This window comes from Lathyrus oleraceus, chromosome 2 (assembly GCF_024323335.1).
Source record: "Lathyrus oleraceus cultivar Zhongwan6 chromosome 2, CAAS_Psat_ZW6_1.0, whole genome shotgun sequence".
Classification (NCBI taxonomy): Eukaryota; Viridiplantae; Streptophyta; class Magnoliopsida; order Fabales; family Fabaceae; genus Lathyrus; species Lathyrus oleraceus.
This window is the reverse complement of record NC_066580.1, coordinates 177074478-177096468: the sequence shown is the minus strand read 5'-3', so window position 1 is coordinate 177096468 and position 21991 is coordinate 177074478. Positions and strand designations below refer to the sequence as shown.

Sequence of the window (21991 nt, the reverse complement as noted above, 5' to 3'; positions counted from 1 at the left end):
AATTCTTTTCTTTTTCAGCTTGTATTGCTCAGTTCTTTTTTCTTTGATTTTCTCTTCTTTTTTTTTTCAACTGAGTGCTTCTCATTCGGTGAGTGCTTTTCTTGTACTATCGAAGAATTTTTTTTCTTTTGCTTTCTTTTTTTTATGGTCGTTTTTCTTAATTTTTTCCGCACTCACCTTACTTTCAAATACTTATGGGGTTACCCCAAACTTAGAATTTAACATAGCTTAAAGAACATAACATTTTCTCTAAACAGGGTAAGGAAATGTTTGGGCCGCGGGTTACATTCATGTGGTTAGACATACAAATAAAGGGTACAGGCTCAAACAGGGTTAACAAGGGATAATATTAAAGGGATGGATAGAAAGGCTCAGAGTTATTATTCAAACAACGTGCCTCAGTGTGTGTGTGTCTATATGCAATGATATTCCCAAAGAACCTGCACAAAGTCATAGTGATAAAGACATACCTGAATATCGCTCATGATGACAAATGTGTTTGGCTTTTTATGCACTCACCATCTTAGGTAAAGCTTGACAACATCCACAATACTTCTAGTATGGTGCAGCTTCTTGCTCAACTCGGAATGCACTGGGAACCTACATTAGTCAAGCTTGAGAAGTTGTGTTCGGTCTTTTCTTCAGCAGTATCAACTTTTTGGGAAGCTCATTCACAACAAGCAACCGTAAGTGGAGTGATCATTTCATCCACTACCACTAATGATCATCGCCTAATCTAACAATAACACCAAGAACCTGAAATACATATAACAAATGATACCCAACGATAAAAATAAACCAAATGTAAAATAGTAAAAATGGGAAATAATCGAATAAAACATAAAATAAAATACAAATAAATAAAAAGAAAACATAAAACAAAAAGCATAATTAAACCTCCCCACACTTGAACTAAACATTGGCCTCAATGTTTTAGAACAAGATAGAAGGAAGGTGCAACATCAACTGTTGCATCATCAGGTTCATCTCATCCAATACCACCCCTTGCCGAGCCTGATCGATGCCTTGTCTTGATTGCTCGATCCTAAGGTCACCGAGCTCGGTTTGTACCCATGCCCGCTGGTCGTGATTCATGGATGATGACCCAGTGCCCTGATGGAATGGCTCTTGGGGCGGGGGTACAAATGGCTCATAATGCTACTCGCCTTTATTCATTTATTCACCTACAACTTGTTCACCTACAACTAGATTTTTAGCATCGTAGCCTTCCTCTGTATCAGGGTAAGCACTCACATATAACCAATTAGCACAATCAACAATACTTACTCTGTCAACATTAGGAAGTGCAGTGATAAACCTTTTTATTGATAAGAATATAGTAGTAATCATATGCAACAGAAACCATACCTTGTTGGATTAGAGTTGTCATATAAATTATTGTCTTACCTGCCACTAGGGTATCTTCAAGCAAAACCGCATGATACCCAAAATGTTCAGCAATTTGGATAATCATGCCCCCAACGGAAATACTACCGGAATCTGCCCAACCAACTCTCCCTAAGTAATCATCTACAAAGGCAACAATGTTGATGGCCTGATTTTATGCCATCAAGTACATAAAGAATAACTCTCGTTGAGTTGCCACACCTGTGTTATCACCCCGTCCAAACAGAGTGTACACTAGACCTTTTTAGGCGTAGAGGAAGCACGGGTTCTGGATGCCGGAGGCTTGTGCACCTTTTGAGGTGTAATCAGTCCTCCCAGTAATGGCAGTCCATAAATCTTTTGGAGAAAACCCATCAGGGACTGCACCCGATCCGTATAATGGGAATCAGAGAATACCTTCCAACTCCTCAACAGAAAGCTCATGATAATTATTAAAGAGGCAGAATCGGTGACTACCGTAGTAGTACCTCGTCGTGTTAATCCATCGCTTCTCTAGTTGAAATTCTAGTGTGCTAAAAAATTTGAGCGTGATGCGCTCATATGTCGGTGCTTCGAGGCTCATGATTTCCAACATACCTAGTACATGGAACATCCTGTCAACTTCAATTTTTAGGCCTAAATCATGAAGGGTCTGTTTGCACATATACCTGGTGGGGTGAGGTTCCCCTTTCTATGAACTGAGTATCGTTACTCCTGTTCCGGATTATCGAAGACAATGTTGTGCAGGTTCAGATTCCTATTGCTCCTTTTCCGTGGCCTCGAGGTCTTGGCCATTTGTTGCTTTCCTTGAACAATCCTTCTTGGGGGAATTTTCGTACCTGCAAAAAAAGAAGAGAAATTTGAAATTGGAATTAGAGAAAACGGACACCGTGGGTATGATGAGGGCGAAAAATGGAGAAGGATTCATGAATGCAGTTTGTAATTTGGGTTTGTTATGGTGGTAAAGGTGGAAGCTTTATGGTGTGGTTTTAATGGAAGGTGAAGGTTTTTGAGAGAGAGAGAGAGAGAGAAGGTGGAGAAGATGAGATTTGTGAGAGATAATGAGTGGAGAGTGAAGGAAATCAGAATTTTGGGAAGGATAAAGTGGGTGTAATGAGTGGTTAATGGGTATTAATAAGGGGTGGGGCCCATACAAAATCCAAATTTTTCAAAAAAAAATCAAATCTGCAGGCCTGACACAGGCCGTGTCAGGCCCCTGTCTCTTCAACTCTCATGGGCATGGTCTTCAGTATTCCTGACCTGGGCCATGTCAGCTGACACGGGCGACCGTATCAGGTTTCTACCAAGGTTCAATTTCCTCATGCCTTCAGTGCTCCTGACACAGGCGGCCGTGTCAGGCTACTGGTTTCTCATAAAAAAAAATTCTCTCTCTTATTTTCAGATAGGGTTTTTCCTCCCAGTATAACTCTCGCATTTATGTGAGCACCCTTGCCCTTTTATTCAAGGCATTATGCAAACCTAAAATAACAAACAAACACATACAATAACTAGAAATAAAAACACGTGGGTTGCCTCCCACGAAGCGCTTCGTTTAACATCGCATGGCTCGACGACTTACCACACTATCCGTGTGGACAAACATTGTTTACCCGACCAGTTCCTCGTCCTTGAGGATAAGACTTCTGCTTATTTCCTTGTGCGTTTGGACTAGAACTAGGAGTTGGAGTTGCTAATGGAGGTGGTGATGCTTGAGAAGGCCTTCTTGTATCTTTTTCTGATGTCGGTGCGTTACTTTGCCTTCTCACCTCTGTCCTGGTCAAGCCTACTTGATAGTGATGTTCTTTTTCTATCTCTAGCTCATGGTTTTCAATAGCATTCAATGTTATTTCCTTATCATAAACTTTTAAGGTTATCATTCCCTGGTCCATGCCGAGATTGCATCGACTTGTCTGCATGAAAGGTCGACCAAGAATGATGGGTGTCTCTTTATCTTCAGGTATGTCTAGGATCACAAAATCAATAGGGAAACTCAAATCCTCTATTGTCACTAGTATGTCTTCTGCTATACCATATGCATCCTTTGTCGAGTGATTTGTAAACTTCAGATTTGTCTTTGTATCACTAACATTTTTAATACCTAATTTGTGATAGATTGATAATGGCATCAGACTCACACTAGCTCCAGAATCAATTAGTACCTTTTTGAAAGTTCTCTCTTTAATTTTGCATGATACTGTTACCGCTCCAGGATCCTTCTGTTTATTTGGATTTTTCTGCCCCAGTGAATTTGCACTACATTTTTCCTTCAAGGCTACTAGTTCTTCTGTTGTTGGTTTCTTTCCGGCCATTACCTCTTCCATGTATTTTTTGTACATGGGCATTCGCTCGAGTGCTTCAAACAAAGACATGTGACTCTCTATCTTTTTTAACATTGTCATGAGTTTCTCAAAGTATGACTCGCTTGGATCCTTCTTTGTCACTCTCTGAGGGTAGGGTAACTTAATCACTGGTTTAATATCCTTTTTATTTTTTCTCTTCATTTGGCTTTCCAGGTGGTATAACTTTTTCCTCTTTAGAGGCCCTCTCCCTTTTCGTCGTGACAATATTAACATTCTCCGGATTTCTTGGATTTTGAACTGTTTCACTTGGTAAGAAACCTGGTGTTCGAGAACTTGCTATTTGTTGTGCTATCTGACCCAGCTGAACTTCAAGATTCTTTAGAGAGGCGGTGGTGTTTTTATGATTGTTTCTAGTCTCTTCTCCGAATTGCCTATTTTGAGCGACCATGTTTTCAATGGAAATCTCCCAGTCTGCTTTTATTGGAGCTTGATGTTGCTGATCTTGTTGATATTGAGTTTGATATTGACCTTGACCCCGTTGTGGAACATTCCCTCTCTGATCTTTCCAGGAGAAGTTTGGATGATTCTTCCAACCTGGATTGTAAGTGTTGGAGTATGGGTTATTCTACTTCAAAAAATTTATCTCTTCAATTTGTTGAGGGGTGGCAAAGCAATACACAGTGTGTTGCGGTCCGTTACAGATTTCACAAGTGATGGTCAGAGCAAGTTGAACTTGAGCTACCTGTTGGGTACCTATGTTCATATATTTTAATTTCTTTTCCACTTCAGCAGCTACTGTATCTTCCAACCAGATTTTATTAGTTTCCAACTTCAGATCAATCACTCCATCAGGTTTACTATTACACCTATCATACAATTCCAGATGTTCGTCGACAACTATCACTTTAATAATCTTTTTAATACCGGTGGCTGTTGAGAAATTTGTTGAGCCACCGACTGTTGTATTTATCAACTGTTTTGTCTTTATTTTTAGCTCGTTAACAAAAATTTGCATCTGTTCAGTCTGATCCATATTATAAGTTAGGCAAGCTACTAAGACCCTTTTGAATCTTTTGTAGGCATCTCCCAAAGACTCACCATCCTTCTGTTTGAAGTTCAAGATTTCATACCGTTTTCTCAAAAATACCGATGCTGGAAAATACTCATTTAAGAACACATTTTCCATCTCTTCCCATGATGTAATACGGCCAGCTGGGAGAGAATAAAACCATTCTTCTGCCTCTTCAGCTAAAGTGAACGATAATATTCTCAACTTTTTTACTTCGTCAGTATGACCATCAATTTTCAAAGTAGTACTCATGGTCAGGAATCTCTGCAAGTGTTTGTTTGCATCCTAATTATCATAATCATCTTGCTCCTCCTCACGTTTTCTCATCTTAGGTTGATCAATCCCTAATTTTATGAACTTGAGTATGTCTTGTCGAAGATAACCTACATCAGTAAGAACAATACCTTTTCCGACACTTCTCAGATAGAAAACATTAGTAATAATCAATACACTTTTACCAATTAAAGAACACTAGAAGTTGATTCCTTTTGGTCACACAACCCTTCTTCCTTGCCATAAATTTAATGAAATAGGGATATGTAACAAGTCACATGTCTCGAGTATCCACAAACAAGATCCCATACTCTCTTCATAGATCCAAGACATTTATCCTGTAAAATTAACAACAAGTTCTAGGTACCCAATCTTCATTGGGTCCTTAGGGGTGAGTGAAAACAAGGTTGCATTTGGGAAACCATTGAAAGTCTCCTTTAGGAACTAAAAGTTTCCTAAATTTTCATTTTTCAATAGTATGACCTTTATTGTAGCAAAAGAGACAAGACAAGTTAAGATGAGACGTGTGTAAGACCCCAATTTTGACCCTAAGATCCCTCATACAATTTCATCATAAGCATTAGTATTGGGATCATACCTTGGCATCCTCCTTACCTCTCTTTCATTTGGTTTGTTTTGGGAGAGATCACCAAGCACTATGTGATTGTATCATACGTGTATATTATCATTTTTACTAGCCAAAATACCAAAAATATGTGTTTGTATTTGCCTAACTGTTTTGTAGGTAGGGCATGATCCCATTGATCTATCAAGTTCATATCTAGGGTTTGAGACCCTCATGAACAAAGAGCACAACCATGAATTGATCCAAGAATGGTCACAAGCATCATATATGAGTCCTAATGATTACTACATGTTATATTGATCAAGTTTTCTTCAAGAGTTTGAGGGTGATTTGCCTTGGAAACCCTAGTTTGACTGGGTATCTTAAGTATCTTAAGTTTGACTGGGTATCCTTGATATGTTCATCCTAACCGGTGACGAATTTTCTCTTCGTTGGTATTCTATCCAGTAACTGATAGATGTAATTCCTATTTTCTCCCCTCTCAGAGTCTATCCTTGATATGTTCATCTTAACCGGTGACGGATTTTCTCTTTGATGGTCTTCTATTCAGCATTCGATAGATGTAATTCCTACTTTTTGTTCAGTTGGTTTATCCTTGATATGTTCATCTTAACCGATGATGGGTATCCTCCTTGACAATCCCAGGCAAGTTTATCCTTGATATGTTCATCTTAACCGATGACAGATTTTCTTCTCTGTTGAGTTTATCCTCGATATGTTCATCTTAACTGATGACAGATACTCTCACCTTTGGTCTTCTGCCCAGTAACTGATAGTTGTAAATCCTATTTTTTTGCAGTTTTCCCCAGCAAGGTTATTCTTACCCAATAACCGGTAATGAATATTCCCTCCTGGAATTTCCCAGCGAGTCATCCTTGATATGTTCATCTTAACCGATGACGGATGTCCTCTCTGTCAGATCTTTATTATCTCCTCACCCTGTAATAGGTAGTGGATAATAGATTTCTGCTCCTCCTGTGTTGAAGTTTATTTCTTCCCCAATTGAGTTGAGTGCGTTTTTCCTTAGTGAAATCGCTTTCCCTGCATGATTCTAGTATTTCAGTTTTATCCTGACTTACTCGTATCCCTTGCAGATGTTTTTGTTCCCTGGCTGAGTCTTTTCCATGTTTGTATGGAATTCCTCTAGTCCCCCAACAGTTTTAAGTCGTAGCTTGGCCTACGCATAACTTCTTTTTCCCCCAGAGTCTCTGTCTCCCCAATGGGTTTTTCCTTATGGAATACATTATACTCCTGTGGACTTTCGGCCTCTCTGATTTCTTTTCCTTTGTGGCAATATTTCCCCACAAAGAATTTAGTTTCATGTTGAGACCTAGAGCTAGTTTTGCTTGGAAAATCATTTTCTATGTTGAAACATTATAGGTCATTTTGTCTAAATCGTAATTTGAAAGTCAACTTCCCAAGGCCATAACTTGCTCAATTTTTATGAGATGAAATATTTCCAAGTTTAATAATCAAATTCAAGATGTCTACTTCAACTTTGATGTTTAGAGTGAGAGAAAATTCAACTTTTATGAGCATCTGATATGAGGCTATATTATAGGTCACTTTTGACCTACACCGTTGAACAGGTGATTTTTCCAAACTTAAAAAATGCACAACTCTATCATTTCAAATCCAAATGACATGAAATTGGTGACCATTTTTAAGGTATTTGAAAGAGCTACAACTTTGATGAAGACACTTTTCTCATTTGAAGCTCACATATAAAGTTAAGCAAGGTGGAATATTGAGATATATGGCTTGACACTTAGAAAAAATTTCAACATGTTGAAATTTCCAAACTTCCACCTTAAAATTCATCATGATACAAGCTTCAAATGGAAAGTGTTGAACATGAAAGTTGTTCCTCTTGGTCTAACCTTTCCAAAAAATCCAAGTTCGTCCATTTTGGACAAGAATTGAATAGGTTGCACATGGCTTGAACATTTCATCATCATTTGGCAAAGATCAAACTTCAAGTTTCCATGTACACTTACCTTGCAATCCAAGTTGATTACAGACTCTCTCACACTTATTTGTGGACCTAAAGCAATGATCTCATAGGCCTGTACACGCCTATGCATCCATGCATCATCCATTGCCAATTTTGGAAAGTGATTTGGAAGGTGCAATTATCACTTGATTCAGCTATAAATAGAGCTCTATATGCTCAGAATTCAACACACATTTGCGCCAGCTTTGATCCTAGACCCCTAACCCTTCCATTTGAGAGGATAATCCTGAGAATTTCATCTTGAAATTAAGTTTGAATCTCACTGTTCTAAGATTCAAAACTCTAGGGATCCAAGACCTTTTGTGCTTTTCATTCTACTTCTGCAAGCATTCTGAGTGAGATCAAGCACGAGCCAAGGCAAGAACAGTTGAATCCAGACCTGCATTGAAGGTATTTTCCAGAAAATTTCATCTCTTCGATTCTCTCTCAATCTTGCTCAATTCTCTTGATTCTTTGGTTGTCTGAAGTCCTACCAATGTAGGCAAGAAGATTGAGTTGCTTAGAGGTTAAATTGAAGCAACTCAGTTGACACACCTCAAAATTCAACTCCTCATATCTTTCTATATGTGAGGAGTTAGTTAAAATTGAGGTCAGATTCGTGCTCTACGTCATTTTTTCTTTCAGATCATGTCCTCCTTTTTCATTTATGATGTGGTGATGAATGGACCAGTTCGGCCAAGGTCGCAAGGTATTAGTGAGGCCCAGGTTGACAAGATCATCGAAGCAGCTTCTAAGTTGGTGCCTATGGTTTTTACTAGTGCTAGTAAGCTTCATGCCCAACGAGAATCTATTATTCAGATAACCACTGGGTAAAGAGAGCTTGACAAGATATTAGAAGGTGGAATTAAGACGAGGCTCCTATACAAGTTCAAAATTCAGAAGTCCTTTTACTTCCACACAAAGAAGAAAGTACCTTAGTCGGGGACATCATGGAAGAGATGGCAAGCGGACATGATTTGCAGTGATAAGACTAGAACTCTAACGGTTGATAAAAATCTTGTTGAGGTTTTTGCAAAAGGAGTGGATGCTGAAACCGTTGTTTTGATGACAGCTCAAGCTTCAAGACTTGAGAATCAAGATGCAATAGACACCGCCATAGTTGGGATGCTAGCTGATCCAAAGGAGGCACGTGCTGGTGTACAAGAAGTGCACTTTCTTCCATTAAATCCTACCAATAAGCGGACATCATTGACTTATACTGATCAAGAGGGTAAAATGAATAGAGTGAGCAAAGGTGCACCAGAACAAATCCCAAATCTGGCGCACAATGAGGCAGACGTTGAGTGTAAGAGTTCAAAACCAGAGCTACCCTGCATAAATGAAGAAAATACAAGCTTGAATGATAAGATATTGGGATTTCCAAAAGAAATAGAATGTTATTTGTCAACAACTTCATCAAACAAGGTCTCCTCACATGATCCCGCAACGTCATGACATCATATTACGACGACGTCACATGAGCAAACCATGCTAACTTTGTGAAATAGTCTATTCGCTAGCCGGCACACCAAGAAACCAAGCCTGCAGCATTCCGTTGCCAGACCTACCAATTCACAATGCAACACTGTCAGTCCCTTAAACGCCAATTCTGCAGCATTTCGTCTCCAAACAAGCCAGTTAGAAAATGCCCATTAATCCATAGCAGTGGCAGGTGAAATCAACAAAACCGTGCAGTTGTCATGCCAAAACAACAACAAATAATGTCAAATTGTTACAAAATCATGCACAATGTTAGCAATAAATTCACTCTTCTGGAACAGTTGGTAGAATCCTCTTCTAGATGGAAGACATTGGCATAACCATTTAGGACCAACAAGTATGCTGCTATTAGAAACCTGTGAAAGTACAAAAATGTGATCTTTAGTGAAAACAGACCGATTTTCATAAACTATTGCCAACCTGTTTTGGACCATATATTATTCTTACAGCATATGTGAACAAAATTGAAAACCAGAGAGAAGAGAGTAGATGCAAGAAAGGGGGGGAGATAATTTAATACCTAGATTGTTGACCTTCTGGCAGATTTTGTGTCGGCTTCATTGTTCCCCCTGCTGAGCAAGTTACTATTATCTTTGCATTTTATCTAATTTTTCCTCAACAGGTGCCAGTAAGGATCTCTTAAATGAGGTTGAAACCAACCTACAGGATGTTATGTCTGTTGCTAGGAACATAATAAAAATTCCAAAAACTTGTTCCTGGAGGTGGTGCTGCAGAGATGACTGTGTCAGTTGCTTTGAAACAAAAGAGTTCTTCTATTGAAGGCATAGAGAAGTGGCCATATGAAGCTGCTGCCATTGCTTTTGAATCTATTCCACGTACTCTGGCACAAAATTGTGGAGTAAATGTCATTAGTACAATGACTGCACTAGAAGGAAAACATGCAAATGGAGAAAATGCATGGATTGGTATAGATGGAAATACGGGTGCCATTGCTAACATGGAAGAGTGCAAGATCTGGGATGCCTATAATGTGAAGGCACAAACATTCAAGACTGCCATTGAAGTTGCATGCATGCTTCTGAGAATTGATGACATAGTGAATGATATCAAGAAGACGCAAGCCATATGTAGCAACTTGAAAAATACAGTGCGCGAAAAAACAACCGGCGAAAGAAAATGACAGAAGAGTCGCCACCGTGCGTTATTCATCCCAATGGAGGGAAAGGAAACGCTCGAAGTAAACCTGAAAAAGGAAAGGACAAGACGGGGTCTCACAACCAAATCTTGGGTTCGGGAGTCGGTTATGCGAAGGGAAGGTATTAGCACCCCTACACATCCGTAGTACTCTACGGGATCCACTTTTGTAGTTCTTGTCTAAAGGGTGTGAGTTTATCTTGTGCTGTTTACCAAAAAAAAAGGGGTTAAATGAAAATGACTCGCGCGGATGTCGCATCCACTGCATACGTATCTCATCTGAATATGAGAATCAGAGTTTTCGTAGCTCGGCTGACCTATGGGTTAGGGGGATGTGTGCTCGCTAAGACATCGCGTCTTATGCCTACGTATCTCATCTGGAATGAGAATCATAGCAAGCCGTAGTTCGGCTAACTACGGGGTTATGGAATGGGTTTTGGACGAACGATGTTACTACGCAATCTACCGGATGCTCGACCTTTGGAGACTTACTCACCTGTAGTAGAAGGAGTAAACGTGTGTTTAGGAGAAGAAAAATCAATGAAGGATTAGGGTTTGGTGAACTCATGCAAAAAGGCAGTCCTTGACGAAGGCACCTGTAAAAAAAAACACACAAAAACATTGCCTCCTATCGAGGTCTTCCAGCTAGGAAAGCAGTAAAATGCGGGAAAAATGTAAAAGTACCACGCGGATAAAGATCCGAAGTAACAGCAGTTAGAGGAATGGGAAACCCAGGGATCCTTCCAAGCTAAACACCATCAAAGAAAGTGAGTCAGTACAGGTAATCGGAATGAAACCTCCAGGGGGTATCCCACAAATAAAGTGGAAAACCACGCATGTTATCCCTGCAAAAGTCATGTGAGCCCTCACAAAAACTCAACAAACAGGTTAGAGACAAAAAAAATAGGGTAATCAAGGGTTGCCCCCAAATCAAAATGTAACCACATGAATCATGCCATTAAAATTCACAAAAAGACATGCATCAACAGGGTATCAAATTCACCCATAATACCTCATACATTTAGAGCATTCAAATTAAAGGCATAAAGATGATGGATATAAGGCAAACCTAATTGGAGAGCTTGATTGAAATTGAGTTGCACCCGTGAGGTTTACAAAACAATCTTTAGGGTTTATGTGAGGCAGAGGTGATTCTGTGCAGTTGAGTTCCCTTCAGGGTTTGGAGGCTGCTCTGAACTCTGTTAGCTCTTCTCTCACTATCTTTTTCCTCAGGGTAATAGGAATAGCATCAATATTTGTTTCACTGAAACTCTAGTATTTATAGCCTAATATTGGTAGCTTAGTGGGCTTTTGAGAGAGGTCCAAGTCTGAGATTTTTTATTTTATTTATTTATTTATTTAATTATTATTATTATTATTATTATTATTATTATTATTATTTATTTTTAAATAAAGTTTCTTGGATCTAATTTTGATTGACATGATGAAATGCAATGTATCTAATGTTAAATGACCTAAAAATGAATGCATGCATGAGGTGTAAAGCGTATGCTTCCAGGAAAAATGAAGGGTAAATTTTGGGGTATTACAGCTTCCCCTATTCAATCAACTGGAGACTTGGAAAGAAGATAGCAGCGACTTTCGTGCTTTCGAGGTATCAAGGGATTGAATACAATAAAAGCCCAAAAAATTGCACTGAAGTGAAGTGAAGTAACAATGTCGGTCAGAATCGGCAAAGAGGTGGTCTTGAAAGAAGAATCCGTCTGGTACGGTGAGAGTCAGTCTGAATACCGAAAAAGAATGTTAACTTGGATACCAAAATAAATGGTAACACAGAAATAACCATGGCCTGATGCCGCTCATCAGTCTGAATACTGGAAATGACTTCGATCTGAACATCGGGAGATATGAGATTATTAATATCGGTCTGAACACCGAGAGGTTGGCCTGAATGCCACAAGTTGCGTCGACCTGAACGTCGGAAACTTCTTCGATCTGAACATCGGAAAATTGGCCTGAATGCCACAAGTTGCATCGACCTGAACGTCGGAAACTTCTTCGATCTGAACATCGGAAAATTGACCTGAATGCCACAAGTTGCATCGACCTGAACGTCGAAAACTTCTTCGATCTGAACATCGGAAAACTGGCCTGAACGCCACTTCGGTCTGAATACCGGAAACTGGCCTGAACGCCACTTCGATCTGAATATCGGAAATTGGCCTGAACGCCACTTCGATCTGAATATCGGAAATTGGCCTGAATGCCACTTCGGTCTGAATACCGGAAAATTGGCCTGAATGCCACTTCGGTCTGAATACCGGAAAAACTTCATGCCTGTCAGCATCGGCAGAAATAGGGAAAGATAATAGAGGCGGCGCATGGGCCAATGACACTTGCTGGGGATAACAAAGGTAAGTCATGAACAATCTTCAGTCTGAGTACTGGAAACAACTTCTAGCTTATCACTTGGGATACCGAGAATGTTTTATGCTTACATGCGTATGTTTGAATTTTTCAATGGCGTAATGCTCCATGAAAATGGAAATGCTACGCGATTTGGAAGGATGCAATGCAATATGATTCTACATGCAGGGATGCGAAATGCTGGGTAGAATGCCAAGCTGAGGCAAGGGGATCTACTGGGGAAATGATCACCATCTTCTGGACCCTGGCAAGGCTGCTGGAGATGCACAGCGCAAAGAATTATGTGGGGAAATGACCCGTCACACGGTGTTCTAGCAATGACGAAATGCCGAGATTCAGACTGGGGAGAGAACGACACTGAAAACCTGTTGTTGGGGAAAGCGATAGTGGTTCTGGCAACCACGATCTGCGAGAGATGACTCAGCAGGGGAAGCAAACACTGATACGGTACCGAGGTTCTGCTTCAAGGAAAGAAACCATGGGTCTGGCATTGGGATTATCGATCTGGCCTCGAACTCTAAGGAGCAGCCACTTCTGCTGGGAAGATACAGTCTGGCACTGTCAACTCCGCTGGGGATATATAGTCTGGCACTGTCAACTCTACTGGGGCGTGTATGTTCTGAAACAAACGCTTGGGGAAGTACAGTGGTGAGAACCTGCTGGGGATTGAAGAATCCAACACCCTGATCAGCTCTGCAGGGATAAGACATCGGATTCGTCTGTTGGCGACTTCACTGGGGAAGATATTCACGATCATCTGCAGGGGATTTTAAGGAAATGCCCCGAGGGTATCTGTTCTGAATAGACGATCCAAAGCACTTAAAATTTACAGCAATTTTAAATGTTTATTAAGCATGTACCTGTAAAGCCCTTATGTGTCATGATGCAATGTTTATCAAAAATTCGGACGTCATTTTTGCAAACAAAACAGTAAAATGAAAATGAAAATAGAGATATACTGAATAACATGATTTTATTGATTGAATGGCCTCTGAATAGGCATTTACATCAGGAAGCAATCCCTGGAAAGAGGTAATCGCACAAAAGATAAAAACAGAAATTAATCTAATGGCAATGTGAAATGGATTTCTATTGGGTTCCAATTCTGCTATGACTTGCCCGTCTTCAAGATCCTCCAGATGATCAGCCTTTTGAAAAGGTGATTGGACTGTTTCCTACCTTTCGAAAATTTCCAGTCATCGACATGAGATGAGATTCAGAACTAACTCAGAATGCAGTCGTTCGCTTAATCCCTAACTTTTGCCTGGATCGCTCTTTTCGGGTTTTCAATCCACCGGGATACCCATTTTTGCCTAAGTTGCCTTTTCAGGTTTTCAACTTACCAGGTGTACGATCTTTACATTTTTAATCCCTAATTTTTGCCCGAACCTTTTCATTTTCTTGGTTCGTCGGGATGCCCATTTTTGCCTGGACTATTCTTTTTACTGTCCAGCGGGTCTATTTTATGCGAAGTATTTTTTAACTGCGTCTGAGTTCACAGGGGAAGTGAAGTTTTCACCATCCATAGTTGCAAGCATTAAGGCCCCACCATCAAAAACCTTGGTGACAATATACAGTCCATCATAGTTAGGAGTCCACTTGCCCCTGTGATCTGTCTGAGGAGGAAGGATCCTTTTCAACACTAAATCTCCGACTTGGAAACAACGAGGACGCACTTTCTGATCAAAGGCTCTCTTCATCCGACTCTGATACAACTGCCCATGACAAATGGCTGCCATTCGCTTCTCTTCGATAAGACTCAACTCATTGGACCTTGTCCGAATCCATTCGGCTTCGTCTAACTTGACATCTAACAGGACTCTTAGAGAAGGAATCTCCATTTCAACAGGTAGGACTGCTTCCATACCATACACCAGGGAGTAAGAGGTTGCCCCAATCGACGTACGTACTGAAGTACGGTACCCATGCAAGGCGAAGGGTAGCATCTCATGCCAATCTCTGTACGTGACGACCATCTTCTGCACAATCTTCTTTATGTTCTTATTCGCCGCCTCAACAGCGTCGTTCATCTTAGGGCGGTAAGGGGAAGAATTGTGATGCTGAATGTTAAAGTTCTGACACAACTCCTTCATCATTTTGTTATTGAGATTAGAACCATTATCAGTAATGATTCTTTCGGGAATCCCATAGCGACAAATGATTTCTTTCTTGATGAAACAGGCAACCACATGTTTGGTGACATTCGCAAACGACGCTGCTTCGACCCACTTGGTGAAATAGTCAATGGCAACAAGGATGAAGCGATGCCCATTGGAAGCAGTCGACTCAATCTTTCCAATCATGTCAATGCCCCACATAGCAAACGGCCACGGCGAAGTCATCACATTCAGAGGATTTGGCGGCACATGCACCTTATCAGCATAAATCTGGCATTTATGACACTTTCGAGCATATTTGAAGCAATCTGATTCCATGGTCATCCAATAATAACCCGCTCTCAACAATTTCTTAGCCATTGCATGTCCGCCGGCATGAGTACCGAAGGAACCTTCATGAACTTCCTGCATTAACATGTCCGCCTCGTGTCTGTCCACGCATCTGAGCAAAACCATGTCGAAGTTCCTCTTATACAGCACATCGTCTTTGTTCAAGAAGAAACTGCCTGCCAATCTTCTCAAAGTCTTTCTATCATTGTTGGATGCCCCTGCAGGGTACTCTTGATTCTTCAGAAAGCACTTGATATCGTGATACCAGGGCTTGTCATCGACTACCAGTTCAGCAGTAAACACATACGCGGCCCTGTCAAGGCGCATCACATCGATCCTGGGAGCATGGTTCCAACGAATTACCGTGATCATGGAGGATAGAGTAGCAAGTGCGTCTGCCATCTGGTTCTCATCACGAGGTATATGATACAATTTTACTGTTGTGAAGAAAGTCAACAGTCTTCTCGTGTAATCTCTGTAGGGGACCAGAGTGGGCTGGAGAGTATTCCAATCACCATTCACTTGATTGATCACCAGAGCTGAATCTCCGAAGATGTCCAGAGTCTTGATTCTCAGATCAATGGCTTGCTCAATACCCAAGATACAGGCCTCGTACTCAGCTTCATTATTTGTGCACTCAAAAGTCATACGAGCGGTGAAAGGCATGTGGGCACCTTTCGGAGTATTAATGACAGCGCCAATTCCACTTCCTCTAGCATTGACAGCCCCATCAAACAACAAAGTCCACTTTTCGTTTGGATCAGGTCCCTCCTCAACAACTGGCTCTTCACAGTCTTTCATCTTGAGGAACATGATGTCTTCATCTGGAAAATCAAACTTCATCGGCTCATAATCATCAATCGGCTGCTGAGCAAGATAGTCTGACAGAGTACTCCCTTTGATGGCTTTCTGGGATGTATACTGGATATCGTACTCTGTCAGTACCATTTGCCAACGAGCCACCCTTCCGGTGAGAGCTGGCTTCTCGAATATGTATTTGACTGGATCCATCTTGGAGATCAGTAGGGTTGTGTGAGACAACATGTATTGTCTCAATCGCTTAGCAGCCCATGCAAGTGCATAACATGTCTTCTCAAGCATTAAGTATCTCGACTCGCAATCTGTGAACTTCTTACTCAAGTAGTAGATGGCATGTTCTTTCCTACCTGTCTCTTCGTGTTGGCCGAGAACACAACCCATAGAATTGTCAAGTACTGTCAAGTACATAATCAGCGGTCTCCCTGGGACTGGAGGCATAAGGATAGGAGGATTCTGCAAATACTCTTTTATCTTCTCGAAAGCCCTTTGACAATCTTCATTCCACCTGATAGCCTGATCTTTCCTCAGCAATTTGAAAATTGGCTTACACGTGGTTGTTAGGCGAGAGATGAACCTTGCAATGTAGTTCAACCTCCCTAAGAAACTACGGACTTGCTTCTCTGTTCTTGGCTCAGGCATTTCCTGTATTGCTTTCACTTTGTCAGGATCCACCTCAATCCCTTTTCCGCTAACAATAAAACCCATCAATTTTCCCGATCTCACCCCGAAAGTGCACTTGTTCGGATTAAGTCTCAATTTGAATTTCCTTAATCGTTCAAACAATTTCTGCAGATTCACCAAATGTTCTTCTTCTGTCTGAGATTTGGCAATCATATCGTCCACATAAACCTCGATTTCATGATGAATCATATCATGGAACAGAGTCACCATAGCTCGTTGATATGTTGCTCCGACATTTTTCAGACCAAACGGCATCACCTTGTAGCAGAAGGTGCCCCATGGGGTTATGAAAGTTGTCTTTTCCATGTCCTCTGGTGCCATCTTGATTTGGTTATAGCCAGAAAAGCCATCCATGAAGGAGAATACCGAGAACTGAGCTGTATTATCCACCAAAACGTTGATGTGAGGTAATGGGAAATCATCTTTAGGGCTAGCTCTGTTCAGATCCCAGTAGTCGACACACATCCGTACCTTTCCATCCTTCTTAGGTACTGGGACGATGTTTGCAACCCATGGCGGATAATTGGTGACTGCTAGAAACCCTGCATCCAACTGCTTTTGCACTTCTTCCTTTATCTTGACAGCCATCTCTGGTCTTGTTCTTCTGAGCTTCTGCTTGACCGGAGGACAACCTTCTTTGAGAGGCAAGCGGTGTACCACGATGTCTGTGTCCAGCCCGGGCATGTCCTGATAGGACCAGGCGAAGATGTCAACGTATTCTTACAGCAATTCAATCAGCCCTTTCTTCACATCATCTCCCAAAGCAGCCCCTATCTTGATTTCTCTCTTGGCGTCCTCGGTGTCGAGATTAATCACTTCAGTAGGCTCTTGATACGGTTGAATGACCGTTTCTTCTTGTTTTAAGAACCTGGCAAGTTCTTCAGGGAGTTCACAGTCTTCATCACCCTCTTTTTCAGCTTGAAAGATTGGATTTTCAAAGTCGAAGCGAGCCATAGCAGAACCGTTATCAATAGGATCCGGTGACGTGCATCTGCATGAGTGATGGTATGTGCTTATGAGTGTGAAAGAAAAAAGTGGAAACTAAACAAAACATTGCCATTTTTTTTTGAAAAACTGCAAAAATAGAAAGACAGGGAACGAAATGATTGAATGCAAAAAGACGTCCTTTATTTATGATAAAAAATGCAAGTGTCACATAGATGAGCCCTACAATGAGTCATTACGCCCTGGGCGGAACGTAAGACTTGGACATGCATGAATAAACAAAGAAAATTACTCCTTCAGAAAAGTGACTTGGACAATCTCCTCAGAAGACCAATTGTTGATGACTTCACCCGGGATCCTCTGACGCACCCAGTTGTCGATGTCACAATCACTATCCCCACCCTCTTCATTGATTGCTGATATCTGGCCAATTGATTTGGCTTCTCCTTCAACCATGTTAACATTTTCCCCACCATGTTGTGGCATGGGATTGTTGACGACATTTGGAACCGGTGCAAGGTCGATGGCCTTTGAATCTATGAGGTCCTGAACTACGTGCTTAAAAGCTTTGCAGTTCTCAATGTTATGGCCAGGTGCCCCAGAGTGGAAGCTACACCTAGCGTTGGCGTCGTAACCCACCGGAAGCCTACCAACAGGAGGAGCCAGAGTGCGTAACTGCACAAGTTGTAGTTGTTGAAGACTAGAAAGTAGCTGAGCGTACGACATTGGAAGAGTGTCGAAACGCCGGTCCATCATCCTTTGCCTCTGTTGATAGGCGGGTCTGTTACCCGGTTGTTGCTGCTGTTGGTACTGAGCTGGTTGAAGTTGTGGTTATTGTTGTTGTAGTGGTGCTGCAGCTGGAATGGTCACAGCCGCAACATACGGTTGTTGATGATAGTTCTGAAAGTTATTCCTCCGGTTATCCCTGTTCTTATAAGAAGATATGGCACTTGCATCCCCTTCTCTCCCCTTCTGTCCCTAAATGAACGACTTCTTCACCCCTGATGAGGATCCACCTCCACTCTGGGTCTTGTATGTCCTCAGGTAATTCTCCACCCTCTCTCCAATAGAGACTACATCAGCAAAATTGGAGGCATTGCAACCCACCAGGCGCTCCAAATAAGGTCCAGGCAACGTATTCATGAACATGTTGGCCATTTCCTTTTCCAACATAGGAGGCTGAACACGGGAAGCTATCTCCCTCCAGCGTTGAGCGTATTCCCTGAAGCACTCATTGCTTTTAAGAGACAGATTCTGAAGTTGAGTTCTGTCCGGAGCCATGTTTGCATTATACTGATACTGCTTTACGAAAGCCTCCGCCAAATCCCTCCAGCAACGGATATGGGCTCTGTCCAGCCTCATATACCATTCCAAGGATGCCCCAACTAGGCTATCCTGGAAGAAGTACATAAGTAGCTTCTCGTCATCAGAGTATGCAACCATTTTACGGAAATAGGCTTGCACGTGAGTTTTGGGGCAAGAGCTGCCATTGTATTTGTCAAAGACCGGAACTTTGAATTTCGGTGGCACTCTCACACCTGGGACCAGCCCCAAGTCAACAACATCTACTCCCAGAGGATTCTGTCCTTCCACAGCGTTCACCCTCTCCTCTAATCTTCTAAACATGGGGTCCATGCCATGGCCCATGCCAAAGTCTTCCTGAAGTAGGGGGAATTGATCGGCCTGATCATCATGGACGAGCTGTTGATCAAGGTTGACATGTGGGATCGGGATAGGCCTCGGTCTGTGACGGTGTATTCGTCGCTATATGATCTATCGATTAAACCATAAGCTAAGAGATACATTCAATTTCGAGTCGCCACCGCACTTTTATTTATCCAAAGGATTGGCTAAAAAGCGAACAAAAGCCTAAGAAGTTTTACACGTAGAAAACTAATAAAAGATCAGAGATTCTGGGTAAGGGGTAAATTACGCAATGGGAAGGTGTTAGGCACCCACTACGTCCTAGGTACTCCTAGGGAGCCCTTTTCACACTTGTTATGCTAAATTGTTATTTGTTATGACAAAAATATTGTGCAAACATGATTGGGATGATGAGAAAAGAATATACATTTTTATTATTATTGTTGGGTTTTATTTATTTTTGTGTTATTGGGTTCGAACGGATGAACCCGTTGCCTACGTACCTTCCATCAAAGGTAAGGATCAGAACGCCGTAGTTCGGCTAAAAGATTTCCAAAAGTTGGTGGATTCAGTTTTAAACACAAGCACTGAGGCTTTTCATTATCAATGGGAGAACACTCGACCAAGAACAACATCCACCATGCGAGGATAGCTTCGACGTACTAGAGGGGTTAGCCCTGTTTGAAGTACGGAAGTCTTACTGTCGACTCACTAAGGATAGGCAAGATTTACATCAACCACAAAGATAATTGAAGCCTATGGCTAATGCATGAAAAGATTAATGGACAAAGCCAAAACAAGTGAATGAGTGAAGTTAATTGATTTGTGATTATGAAAATGAAGTCAGAGTATGATTAAGATTGATTCAAAGAAGTATTATGAAAATGAAGTTTTGAAAAAGTCAAGGACTTGAGGTCCAGGTTTTTAGTTTGGAAAACATGAAGATGTTTGCACAACACTTATGTCAAATTTGAAAGTTAAGAGTGTGAAAAGGTTTAGGACATAATGGATGATGAATGGATGAAGGATGGATAGTAAAACTTCTTAGAAGGTTCACTTCTTGAGATCATATGGGAAATGATTCAAGTGTGTCCTTTGGAATGGCAATTAATAATAACAAACAAAGCAAAAGCGGATATCGGATGCCAATCAATGGTCTTATACCAATCTCCTAAAATAAAATGGGATATCAGAGGCCACTCAATGGTCTTACACTAATCTCCACAGGCAAAGAAATAAAAGGCGGATTCCGGATACCAATAGATGGATTTACACCAGTCTCCTAAAACAGAAATAGGATATCAGATGCCACTCAATGGACTTACACCAATCTCCACAGAAGAAAACAAGAAATGAGATATGGAAGTCAACTGCCAATCTATCTGGACTTAGGTTAACTCCACAGTATGGTCCTAGGAAATCCAATGCCACATCACAGGGACTTACAATGGATCCTCACATACAAGAACAAAAGCAACAATATGATCACAGGAATGCAAATGCCAACTTACAGGGACTTATAATTGCAACCTCTCATACAAACAGATGAAACAAACTATGATCACAGGAAAACAGATGCCAACTTACAGGGACTTATAACTGCAACCTCACATACAACAAACAGATCAAATTATGATCACTGGAAAGCAGATGCCAACCTACAGGGACTTATAACTGTATCCTCACATACAAACAGATAAACAGAAGATATGAGTGACCAATGAGGTCTTACACTCTATCCTTCCATATCATAGGAGCAAATGCCAAAGCAATGGACTTACAATTGTCCTCAATGGGTAAGCAACAATGATAGCATCACAAAGACAAATGAGATGATCATGCATTAATGGCAATTGATGATGATAGATAAATGCATAGCATACAGGCAAGCAAGTGCATATGGAGCAATCAATCAGTCAATGAATATCAAACAGCACACTCTATAGCCAAACAATGGGGGCTCACACAAGAGGGTTTGACTTTGAAAGTCCACTGTAATAGATAAAGGTCGCTCTTAACCTTGCCATTGAGAGGCTAAGGTGAAGCAGATGAAAAGGAGATGAGGGGTGTGCCTCATTGCTTCTATCTCAGATCAGAGAGAGCATCAAAGAAAGTGTGGGAGTTCAGAAGGTAGGAACTCTCTCCACATTATTGACTCGATTGGATCTTGGGTTTTTATCTCAATGCTTCAACCAGGTACTGGGAGCAAAGAGAGGACACACTGAATAGTGGGGGATAGATTGCTTATCCCTACCTTCCACCAATCGCCTTACTTGAAGGACTTTTCCTGCTTGGGACAAATATAAACAAGCACAGGCATTGCCTCTTAAGGAGGACTTCAGACAGTTTGCCCGGTCAAATAACAGACCGGGTCTCCAGACTACATGAAGAAGAAGTAATTATACCTCAAAGAAAATGCTAAAAAGCAAAGCAAGCAAGTTCAAAGAACTTATGCAACTAAAGTACCTGCAAAAGTCAAACCAATTAGTAAACAGCTCAACAGTCAAAATCAAAAGGAAATGAACCAATAGTCAACCACAGAGGGACCAATTGTGCAAGGCACAAAGACTCAAGTATGTGAGTCACACCTACAAAACAAAGGTTAGCACATTAAACAATCAAACTCAAGCTCATTAGAATGATCCTCAAGGCATTGGTGCTTAACCTGAAACAGATGAACTCAACATAAGCTTAGAAGACCACTAGGACTAGCCTAGGGTCAAAGATGAAAGAAAAAGTCAAGGCAGCAAGGAAAAGTCAACCCAAACCAAGTCTAAACATTCAAGAAGCATTCTCAATTAGATT

The 21991-nt window shown here is 41.1% G+C and overlaps 1 protein-coding gene across 1 annotated transcript; it reads right to left on the bottom strand.

Moving 5' to 3' along the window:
* Positions 1-717: 717 nt before the first annotated feature.
* LOC127122500 (uncharacterized) lies at positions 718-3887 on the bottom strand. Its single transcript, XM_051052822.1, has 4 exons — positions 2997-3887; positions 1446-1555; positions 1189-1318; positions 718-756 (listed from the first exon to the last, which is right to left on the bottom strand). Exons 1-4 carry the CDS (start codon positions 3885-3887, stop codon positions 718-720), a joined length of 1170 nt encoding a protein of 389 aa, XP_050908779.1.
* Between the last annotated feature and the right edge of the window lie 18104 nt (positions 3888-21991).